This window comes from Cherax quadricarinatus, chromosome 23 (assembly GCF_038502225.1).
Source record: "Cherax quadricarinatus isolate ZL_2023a chromosome 23, ASM3850222v1, whole genome shotgun sequence".
Lineage (NCBI taxonomy): Eukaryota > Metazoa > Arthropoda > Malacostraca > Decapoda > Parastacidae > Cherax > Cherax quadricarinatus.
This window is the reverse complement of record NC_091314.1, coordinates 22,459,913-22,472,335: the sequence shown is the minus strand read 5'-3', so window position 1 is coordinate 22,472,335 and position 12,423 is coordinate 22,459,913. Positions and strand designations below refer to the sequence as shown.

Sequence of the window (12,423 nt, the reverse complement as noted above, 5' to 3'; positions counted from 1 at the left end):
CAGTCAGTATGTCCTACAAGATTTGTCTGCCTCCAGAAATTAGATGATTATTACATTTGTGGGGAACCACTAAACCCAAAGAGTCATACAGTGCCTGGGGGAATGGAAGACATTCAAGGAATTGGAGCACAGGTCCAGTTCTTTAGATCAAGAGCTAAACCTGAAGTAGTTATGCAGTACCTGGGAGGGGGGATGGAAGGCATTCATACTTGATTCAAGGAATTAAGCACAGGTTCAATTCAAGAGATCAAAGAACCCTTCACAAACATCAAGGAATCTCCCTTGAGGGGGGAATAATATTATAGAGGAGTGCTAAACCCATAGGGATTATACAGCAGAGGGGGGGGGGAACAATAGTAATAATAATGGAAACTGGTAAGCCAGATTTGAGTCCTGAAGGTGGGAAGGAGGGATGGGGATATTTGCAGTTGGAGAGGGCATCTGAACTGTGGCATTGGTGCACCTCTGGCATGACAGTGATAGAGGGAATGATTGTAAAAGTGTTTCTTTTTTGGGTCACCCTATCTTGGTAGGATACGACCAGTGTTTAAAAAAAAAAATCATGTTGTTGTATTTCCCACTTGCTGAAAGACCACCTATAGTGATCATACACCATGTGGGGAATGGGAGATTGTTGAATTTGATCTGAGGAAAGTGAGGGTAGCCCTAATTCCTTGGATTAAAAGCCTTCATCATCGTTAAGGCAACTTGAAGGTTGAGTGCTTAATAAGACTGAAATAACTAAAATTTTCACTAACTTTTATTATTTTTTGTTAAAATCAGTAACAGGGATGTCACAACCAGTATATTTATACTATTACCTAGCACTTTATACTTTTGTTTGTTTGTTATTGACTTGGGTAACCTGAACCAGCTGGGGAAACACATTAATCTTGCCACTTCCTCAGGGGTGAAGTATCGTAACTGAAGTTGTTGTAGGAGCTCTATTTTTTGTGGGGTATCTACAGCTAGTTCTTGCACTCTTGAATAAATTTCAGAAATTTTTACTTTGGTGTTGTGCTGCACAACAGATCCAGTTCCTTCTACATAATAAGCATACCCTTTGGTAAAGCAACAGGATTTCTGAGAGTCTCTGTTTACTATATCAAGTATCATGTGATATTTGTTTAAAATCTTTTCATTCAAGAAATATGGTTCTAAGTTGTTAGTAACATCAAGATAATAAGAAAGTGATGGTAACACGTCTGCATATGAACCACCTACATTAAAACATCTGGGATGCATGGCACAGTGAAACTTGTGAAGAAGGCAATGCAGAGAACTTAAAGAAGGTTTTGCACAATGATGGCATGATCTTGTTTTACTTGTTTCAATTTCTTCACCTTTGACACAGAGGCAGAGTGGAAATTCATTTTGCACCTGATGATTAGATTACAATAGTATTAGATTTTGATACAGCAGTATGTAATAAATATTCACAGATAAAACTTTTTTTTTTTAACACATCAGCCGAGGCAGGGTGATCCAAAAAGAAAGAAAAAAAAAACTTTTATCATCATTCAACACTCTCACCATCACTTGTAAATAATCAATGTCTTTGCAGAGGCGCTCAGATATGACAATTTAGACACCCCTCCAAACTGCCAATATCCTAAACCCCTCCTTCAAAGTGCAGGCATTGTACTTCCATTTCCAGGACTCAAGTCTGGCTAACTGGTTTCCCTGAATCCTTCACAAAATATTACCCTGCTAACACTCCAACAGCTCGTCAGGTCCCAAAAAACATTCGTCTCCATTCACTCCAATCTAACACACTCACGCACACTTGCTGGAAGTCCAAGCCCCTCGCCCACAAAACCTCCTCCTTTACTCCCTCCCTCCAACCTTTTCGGGAATGACCCATACTCCGCCTTCCTTCCCCAATAAATTTATACGCTTTCCAAGTCATTCTACTTTGTTCCATTCTCTCTAAATGACCAAACCACCTCAAGAGGCCCTCTTTAGCCCTCTGACTAATACTTTTAGTAACTCCACACCTCCTAATTTGAAGAATACGAATTCTCTGCATAATATTTACACCACACATTGCCCTTAGACACGACATCTCTGCTGCCACCAGCCACTCCTCACTGCGCCATTTACAACCCATGCTTCACACCTATATAAGTGTTGGTATCACTATACTCTTGTAAATTCTCTTCTTTGCCTCCTTGGATAATGTCTTTATCTCCATAGATACCTCAATGCACCATTCACTTTTTTCCTTCATCAATTCTATGGTTTACTTCATCCTTCATAATCCCATCTGCTGACAAGTCAATTCCCAAATTTTTATTTTTTTTTTTATTATCACACCGGCCGATTCCCACCAAGGCAGGGTGGCCCGAAAAAGAAAAACTTTCACCATCATTCACTCCATCACTGTCTTGCCAGAAGGGTGCTTTACACTACAGTTTTTAAACTGCAACATTAACACCCCTCCTTCAGAGTGCAGGCACTGTACTTCCCATCTCCAGGACTCAAGTCCGGCCTGCCGGTTTCCCTGAATCCCTTCATAAATGTTACTTTGCTCACACTCCAACAGCACGTCAAGTATTAAAAACCATTTGTCTCCATTCACTCCTATCAAACACGCTCACGCATGCCTGCTGGAAGTCCAAGCCCCTCGCACACAAAACCTCCTTTACCCCCTCCCTCCAACCCTTCCTAGGCCGACCCCTACCCCGCCTTCCTTCCACTACAGACTGATACACTCTTGAAGTCATTCTGTTTCGCTCCATTCTCTCTACATGTCCGAACCACCTCAACAACCCTTCCTCAGCCCTCTGGACAACAGTTTTGGTAATCCCGCACCTCCTCCTAACTTCCAAACTACGAATTCTCTGCATTATATTCACACCACACATTGCCCTCAGACATGACATCTCCACTGCCTCCAGCCTTCTCCTCGCTGCAACATTCATCACCCACGCTTCACACCCATATAAGAGCGTTGGTAAAACTATACTCTCATACATTCCCCTCTTTGCCTCCAAGGACAAAGTTCTTTGTCTCCACAGACTCCTAAGTGCACCACTCACTCTTTTTCCCTCATCAATTCTATGATTCACCTCATCTTTCATAGACCCATCCGCTGACACGTCCACTCCCAAATATCTGAATACGTTCACCTCCTCCATACTCTCTCCCTCCAATCTGATATTCAATCTTTCATCACCTAATCTTTTTGTTATCCTCATAACCTTACTCTTTCCTGTATTCACCTTTAATTTTCTTCTTTTGCACACCCTACCAAATTCATCCACCAATCTCTGCAACTTCTCTTCAGAATCTCCCAAGAGCACAGTGTCATCGGCAAAGAGCAGCTGTGACAACTCCCACTTTGTGTGTGATTCTTTATCTTTTAACTCCACGCCTCTTGCCAAGACCCTCGCATTTACTTCTCTTACAACCCCATCTATAAATTCCCAAATATATATATGAAAACATTCACTTCTTCCACACTCCCTCCCTCTAATGTGATATCCAATTTTTCTTTATCTAAATCGTTTGATACCTTCGTCACCTTACTCTTATCTATATTCACTTTCAACTTTCTATCTTTACACACACTCCCAAGCTCGTCCACTAACCTTAGCAACTTTTCTTTAGAATCCCCCAAAAGCACAGTATCATCAGCAAAAAGTAACTGTGTCAACTCCCATTTTGTATTTGATTCCCCATAATTTAATCCCACCCCTCTCCCCAACACCCTAGCATTTACTTCTTTTACAACCCCATCTATAAGTAAGTTAAACCACCATGGTGACATTACACATCTCTGTCTAAGGCCTACTTTTACTGGGAAGTAGTCTCCCTCTCCTACACACCATAACCTGAGCCTCACTATCCTCATAAAAACTCTTTACAGCATTTATTAACTTACTACCTATTCCATACACTTGCAACATCTGTCACATTGCTCCCTTATCCACTCTATCATATGCCTTTTCTAAATCCATAAATGCAATGAAAACTTCCCTACCTTTATCTATATACTGTTCACACATATATGCTTCAATGCAAACACCTGATCAACACATCTCCTAGCCATTCTCAAGCCTCCTTGCTCATCTGCAATCCTCTCTCTGTCTTACCTCTAATTCTTTCAATAACAACCCTACCACATACTTTACCTGGTACACTCAGTAAACTTCTCCTATAATTTTTACAATCTCCTTTGTCCCCCTTCCCTTTATATACAGGAATTATATACGCTCTCTGCCAATCCCTAGGTACCTTCCCCTCTTTTATACATTTATTAAACAAAAATACCAACCACTCCAACATTATATCTATTTTATATCTGTTCTCAAAAGTTATCATATTTTATATTACTGATAAAGAATCATAAATAAATATATGAAGTTAGGTGATCTAGAGAAATTAAATTGGCAGATAACAGCAAGAACAAATGACATGAAAGAAAATTTTTATCTTGTATCCATGAAAGTTACTAAAATGTAAATACTATAATAAATTTAACTTTTTTGCATAAAAATATGCATTAATTCTAACACTAATTACATACACTGTCAGACAAATTAAAGCAGAAGGAAGCTGGTTTCTGCTTAGCTAGCAAGTAATATCTCAGCCGGGAGTTTGGAACACCAAACTGAGTAGGTGACAGCAAGAATTCCTGTGGAATAGAAAAAAAGGAATTTTGGTTATTATGGTAGAGTACATCATTATAATCAGGGGAAAGGTGCTAAACCCATAAGGGTCATACAGCACATGGGAAATAAGAGGCAATCAGAATCAATCCAAGAAAGGGGAGGACAGGTCCACTTTCTTGGCTTAAAAGCATTTCACCATTCCTTGAGGGAATGGCACAGCACAAATGTGTTGAATTCACAAGATCAAAAGCTGCATACAATTTTGGAAGAGGTGTGGGATAAAAGATGAGGAATCTAAGGCTTTCGATAGAGTTCCACATCAGAGGCTACTGAGGAAACTTAAGCCACACGGAATAGGAGGAAAAATTTTTTCCTGGGTAGAGGCATGGTTGACAAATAGGCAGCAGAGAGTTTGTATAAATGGGGAGAAATCAGAATGGAGGCACATCATAAGTGGTGTTCCACAGGGGTCAGTGTTGGGCCCCTTGTTGTTCACAATTTACATACATGACATAGATGAGGGAATAAATAGCGACATAAGCAAATTTGCTGATGACACCAAAATAGGCCGTCCAATTCATTGTATTGAGGGCATTAGAGCACTTCAGGATGATTTGAATAGACTGATGCAATGGTCAGAGAAGTGGCAGATGCAGTTTAATTTAGACAAATGCAAAGTTCTAAATGTTGGAAAGGATAACCATGCCACATATAAACTATATAATGTAGATCTTAATATTACTGTCTGCGAAAAAGATTTAGGAGATCTGGTTAACAGTAACCTGAAACCAAGACAACAGTGCATAAGCGTTCGCAATAAAGCTAACAGAATCCTTGGCTTCAGATCAAGAAGCATAAATAATAAAAATTCTCAAGTTGTTCTTCAACTCTATATATCCTTGGCTAGGCCTCATTTAGATTATGCTGCACAGTTCTGGTCACCGTATTACAGAATGGATATAAATGCACTGGAAAATGTACAGAGGAGAATGACAAAGTTGATCCCATGTATCAGAAATCTTCCCTATGAGGATAGGCTAAGGGCCCTTAATCTGCACTCTCTAGAAAGGTGTAGAATTAGGGGGGATATGATTGAGGTGTATAAATGGAAAATAGGAATGAATAAACGGGATGTAAATTTTTTTTTTTTTTTTTTTTTTCAACAAGTCGGCCGTCTCTCACCAAGGCAGGGTGACCCAAAAAAAGAAAGAAAATCCCCAAAAAGAAAATACTTTCATCATCATTCAACACTTTCACCACACTCGCACATTATCACTGTTTTTGCAGAGGTGCTCAGAATACAACAGTCTAGAAGCATACACATATAAAGATACACAACATATCCCTCCAAACTGCCAATATCCCAAACCCCTCCTTTAAAGTGCAGGCATTGTACTTCCCATTTCCAGGACTCAAGTCCGACTATATGTAAATAGCGTGCTAAAAATATCTAGCCTGGACAGGACTCGCAGCAATGGTTTCAAGCTGGAAAAATTAAGATTCAGGAAGGATACAGGAAAGCACTGGTTTGGTAACAGAGTTGTGGATGAGTGGAACAAAGTCCCGAGTACCGTCTTAGAAGCTAAGACGTTGTGTAGTTTTAAAAATAGGTTAGATAAATACAGGAGTGGATGTGGGTGGGTGTGAACTGGACCTGACTAACTGGTGCTACTGGGTCAAATGCTGTGCTTCTTCCTTAACCCCTTCAGGGTCCAAGGCCCAAATCTGAAGTGGTGCCCCAGTGTCCAAGAATTTAAAAAAAAAAATTTTGTTATTTTCTCTTACGAAATGGTAGAGAATCTTTTTGTGAAGGTAATAAAACAAAAAGTACGAAATTTGATGAAAAATTGACGAAATTATGTTCTCGCGAATTTTGATGTGTCAGCGATATTTACGAATCGGCGATTTTGCCGACTTTGACTCCCATTTTAGGTTAATTACACTATTCCAGTTAACCAAATTCTTAGCTATTTCACTAGTATTACTTCTATTCTATTGACTGAGCACAAGAAATCGCCAAGTCAACTGTTTCAACTACAAATTAAAGTGATCGGAAATTGTTAATTTGGCCAATTTAACACAAAGTTCAAAATATTCCAATTTCAAAATAGGGTCCAGAATAAACAATGTAGGTATTCCTGGAACTAAACTAACATTTCCTCTGTTCATTAGTTATGTTTTGAGGCTTTACAAATAAATTCCATTTTGATTTTTTATTCACACTGAATTTTTATTCACACCAAAAAATAGAAGATTTACTGTTATGCAATACTGTAATAATTGTATAAATATCGTCACCATATTTGTGAATGCATATTAGACCCACCAGCTGGCGTGTATTAGACGTGTGAGGTCGTTTGTTTACTCTTGAATATCGGCAAAAATTTAACATTTCTGCTACTTTGAGCTCAGTTTCAAGCCATTTCCAGTGCTAAAACCAATCAAAATCATCTCTATTTCTGTAATATGTCTTCCATTCTATCAAATGAGACCAAGAAATCGCAAATACAACTATAAAAAACATACGAAAAAACACTGCAAAGTCGCTGTTTTAATCGAAAAATCATGATTTCAGTTTTTTTCTCTCATTATACACAGTGTGCTGCAGGATCTGTTTTATGTAGTGCACACATACCACATAGATGTATTCTCTCATATCTAGGCCCAAATGTACCACTCACAGTTTATCAGAGTGAGCTGAGCTCATGACGTAGATCTACGGTTTGGACCCTGAACGTAAAGCCGTAGATCTACGGGACGGACCCTGAAAGGGTTAAGTGGGGGTGACCTGACTGGGTGGGCCATTGGTCTAAGCCAGGTGTTGACATGGACCTGCCCCACATGGGCCAGTAGGTCTGCTGCAGTGTTTCTTCTTTCTTATGTTCTTATGTAAGTCTTCTCTATCAAACTTAATTATGAAAGCCATGTAGCATGAACTAATAGAATATTAAATTCTCTTGTATTAATTGTAACTCACCTAATGACCATATGTACAAAATTACTGCACTGTTATTGCCTTATTAATCTTAAGTTAGTCCAAAATGCTCTGCATATAAAGGGGCTTTTGGCATGTATACCCAATTGTTATACTCCTTTGTACAAACATGTATCATGCTGAAATAAAATTAGTATTATTTTGGGGGAATTCTGAAGAGAAGTTGCAAATGTTGGTAGACAAATTTGAGGGGGAATCTAAAAGAATGAAGTTAAAAGTGAACACAGGAAAGAGCAACATGATGAGAGCAACAAAAAGTTTAGGTAATGAAAGAATGGATATCAGATTGGAAGGAGGGAGTATGGAGGAAATGAATGTGTTCAGATACATGGGAGTTGACTTGGAAGACAGGTCTATGGAAGCCGAGGCAAACCACAGAATAGATAGGAAAAAAGTGGGTGGAGCACTGAGGTATCTATGAAGACAACAAAAACCTTATCCTTGGAGGCAAAAAGGAGAATGTACCAGAGTGTGAAGCACATGTTTTAAATGTTGCAGTGAGGAAGAGGCTGAAGGCAGTGGAGACGTCGTGTCTGAGGGCAATGTCTGGTGTGAATATTATGCAAAACATTTGTACCTTGGAAATTAGGTGTGGGGTTAGTCAAAGTACCGTATTAACTACAGGGTTGAGGAGGGGGTTCTTGAGGTAGTTTGGACAATTAAAGAAGAACAACTTGGAAGATGTATAAATCTGTAGAAGAGGGAAGAAGGGGTTAGGGTCATTCTGGGAAAGGTTGGAGGATTGGGTAAAGGAGGTTTTGTGTGCAAGGGGCTTGGACATCTAACAGGTTTGAGAGCATGTTAGGTAGAGCTGAGTAGAGGCAAGTGGATTTTGATGATGTGTTGTTGGAGTGTGAGCAAGGTAACATTTATAAAGGGATTCAGGAAAACTAGTTTGCTGGACTTAGAGTCCTGGAGGTGAAGTACAGTGTATGCACTCTGAAGGAGGGGTGGGGGACATTGCAGTTTGGAAGGGCATCTGAACTACATACAGTGGAACCTCAAGTATCGAACTTAATCCATTCCAGGAGTTAGTTCTAAATTCGAAAAGTCTGAAAAGCGAAGCAATATTTCCTATAAGAAATAATGGAAATACAATTAATCTGTTCCAGAAACTAAAAAAAAAAAAAAAAAAAAAAAAAAAAAAAAAAAAAAAAAAAAAAAAAAAAAAAAAAAAAAAAAAAAAAATTACATTTTATAGAGATTAATTATAGCTTTACATACACACAACAAATATAGTGTTCAATTATGTATTAATAAATTTAAATAAACATATAAAATAACATTTTACTTACCTTTACTGAAGATTGGTGATGGCATCTGGAAGATAGGGAGGAGGAGAGAGGGAGTTGGGGTTAGTGTTTGGAAGGAGAATACCCCTTCATGAGGACTTCAGGTATCAAAGACTACCATTATATAAGATAAAATAATTTTTTTGAAAAATTATGACACTAATACGACTTTTAATTTCAGGCAATGTGAAAATGAAAGGGTTAAACTTCCTTCTTTTACACATTATTATGGTTGTAAACCCTGGACATTAGTTATTAACCCTTAAACTGTCCAAATGTAGATCTACGTTCACTCGCGTGGCACCCCAAATATTTTGAAAAATATTTTTTTTTTTAAATGAAGAGAACATTTTTCTACATGCTATAGGATCAAAATTTTTTTTTTAGGGTCAGTACTTACCGAGATATAAGACCGTGAAGTTGGCTCTGGATGCTCACCTGATGGCAACATCAACTCCTGCCGCTTGCAGAAGTGTTGCCGATATACCTTTTTTTCTCGCTTTTATTTTAATTTATATATATTTTTTTATATTCTGATAATTACAATTTATAATAGTTCTTGTGATTTCATAGCCAATCTTTGTTCTGACACTAACATTAGGTACCGAAACTGTACTCAAATAGTCACAATCACATTGACAGGTGAACGTTTACACCTGCCTGGGTTATTTACTATTGTCTAGAAATATATACATTGACAGGTGAACATTTACACCTGCCTGGGTTATTTACTATTGTCTAGAAATATATACAAACTATTTATAGGTCCCAGCAATGTTTTAGATACCCTGGCATATACCTTGAAGCATGGTGTTATGAAAGGCATCCCTATACTGTTGACAGCCCAGTGACATTTGATAAATGCCCACTGCTCCAGCCAACCCTCACTGTATTTGTTATCACTGTTACACACAAACATGTCTCGTCTCTGTCTATCTATCTGTCTGTCTATCTATCTGCCTGTCTGTCTCTGCTTATCTGTCTTTCTGGAGTATAGTATATCAAACTCCTTGAAGAAGGGTGTTATGACAACTGTTACATTTGATAAATGAGCGCTCAGGAAACCCTGGCTTTATTTGTTTTCACTGATACACGCAAACATGTTTGTCTGTCTGTCTATCTATCTGTCTGTCTATCTTTGCCTGGAATTTTTGGGTTATCCTAGGTAATTTACACTATGTATAATAACTGTACTTATGTGTACATGTGAGACAGATATATAGATAGACAGATATAGATAGACAAGAGATATAAACAGACAGAGATATAGACAGAGAGACAGCCAAAGCAAGCCAGCCAGCCGAATACATACGAACATAAGAAAGAAGGAACACTGCAGCAGGCCTACTGGCCCATGCAAGGCAGGTCCATGTCACCCTCCAACCCCCCCCCCCCTCCAGCTTAGGCCAATGACACACCTAGACAGGTCACATCCATTGAAGGAAGGAGCATGGCATCAGACCTAGTAGCACAAGCTAGTCAGGTCCAACTCACACACAGCCACAATCACTTGTGTATTTATCTAACCTATTTTTAATTTCCTCTTAAAATGGGAGTGTTAATGCTACATGGCATCAGTGAATCCCTGGTGTTTGCCATGCTATTTGCTCTAGCTGGCACTCAATTGAACTGGTGCTCCCACAAGGTACTAAGTGCTCCCAGATTTTTTTAATACTGTACACACTGAGTGCATAGACCCATTCTTTCATGTCTAGGCAACTCAAGCCTATTGTGCCAAATTTGAAGGAATGAAAAATAAAACGTTGATCTACATTTGGAGCTTTACGTGTGCAAACGTAGATCTACGTTTGGTCAGGTTAAGGGTTAAAGAGATAATATAATATTACAAGATAGGACACTTTAAGAATATTTAACATATAGCACCTAGGGAATAGGAGAAAATTTGGTTCAATCTAGGAAAAAGTAGGGATCTCTAGCTTCTCAGATCAAGAGATCTACTTGAACCGTTTATAGATAATTATATATTGCACAGGCCATCTTACACAAACACATGCAAATGTGAAGTGTATGGGACTGGTATGATTTTTGTGTCCAAGGAAAAGTTTTCATTTTACAGAATACAGTACATAAAATTAGCAAAAACAAAAAGTGGGGTTTGCACTATAAATCTAAAATGTGCCACTTACCTGCCATACATAATTTCTTCTACTAAGTGTACTAATTAACTGTGTTCTGGTCTGTGATGTTTCAAAGCCAGCAACATTCTCCAAGAGTATCATATTTGGTGGCTGAGGGACTTCTTCCAAAAGTGCAAGGAGATGCAAGAAGGAGGAAGTACGTGCATCTTCCACATCACGCTTCAAGCCCTGTCTAATATAAACGTTTTATCACAAATAAATAATCAATATGTACAAAATATAAGAAACATTTATATACAAAAATATTAAAAGCACATACACAGCATATAAAAAATTTAATCGAGTCTGTTGCAGACCTGGTAAATGGCTGGCAGGGTGGGCTCATCATGATAATATCAGGATTAAGTTTTCTCAGCTCATCAACATTAAGCCCCATAATATTATGGGGCTTGGTCATTTCAGGAAAATTTTCTCGATACACTTCTAATGCGGTTGTGTTTATTTCATAGCTGCCTACTATCTTGAAAGGCAGCCCACTCTCTGGAAAAAGAGAAGAAGCAAATGTACTTTCATGAACTGCACAGTTAATTTAGCTCTACAATAACAAGTGCATTCCTTTTCATTTTCTGTTAAACTCAAAATATGAGATAATATATTGGAAGTGGTAAAAAACAAAGGAAAAAAAAAAGAGGGGAAGGAGAAAAAAGACAGGCAAGAGGAGGAATGTGAAAGTAATATACATATATCAAGGATATCTGCAGAGAAAAGTAATCTCCTGTCTAGCTATTGCTACTGGTTTAGACCAGGAATTTGAAAGCAGAGTCAAAATGCAGTCATAAAAAATGTCTAATAAAAACTATGATAATCTATAAAATGCCAAGTGGCTAATAATACTTCTGAAAGTCAAATCAAAGCAATGGGTTGAACCTAAAAATCCTTCACTTAGGTTGTGTTTTAGCAGTGTCAATGTCTGTGTGTCAATGAGGCCAAAGTCCCTCACACAGTTCTACATCATGAGCTTAGCTCACTCAGATAAGATGTGAGCAATAAATTTTGGCCTAGATTTGAGAGAATAGATCTGCAGGCTGTGTGCACAATATAAAAAAAATAATCCTGCCCCATGTGGTGCATGATGGGAAAAAACAAAACTGTGACCATGCATTTGGTTTAAAATAGTTAATGTGAGGTGTTTTCTAGGATGGTTATGGTTTTACTGGCTGTATCTTGGTACTATTTGATAGAGTGGAAGACATACTACTGAAATGGAGATGATTTTGGTTAGTTTCAGGACTGAAAGTGGGTTGAAACTGGTAATTGGACTCAAAGTAGTGGATATGTTCAATTTTTGCTGATTTTCCTGATTATGTGTAAGGCACTCCCCTACACACCCCAGTCTATTTTATAGGTTTTTTAACAGGTCT

General features: G+C 38.3%; 1 protein-coding gene across 5 annotated transcripts in view; it reads right to left on the bottom strand.

Annotated features, from left to right (window-relative positions):
- Nucleotides 1–742: 742 nt before the first annotated feature.
- Mt2 (methyltransferase 2) overlaps nt 743–12,423 on the bottom strand; it is a 32,926-nt gene continuing 21,245 nt past the window's right edge. For all 5 annotated transcript variants that reach the window (XM_070088014.1, XM_053772521.2, XM_053772523.2 and 2 more), the window contains 4 exons: nt 11,359–11,542; nt 11,051–11,234; nt 4,532–4,639; nt 743–1,380 (listed from right to left, as the gene is read on the bottom strand). In XM_070088014.1, coding sequence (XP_069944115.1) covers nt 754–1,380; nt 4,532–4,639; nt 11,051–11,234; nt 11,359–11,542 — 1,103 coding nt within the window. In that variant the 3' untranslated portion in view covers nt 743–753. The remainder of the gene's footprint in view (nt 1,381–4,531; nt 4,640–11,050; nt 11,235–11,358; nt 11,543–12,423) is intronic.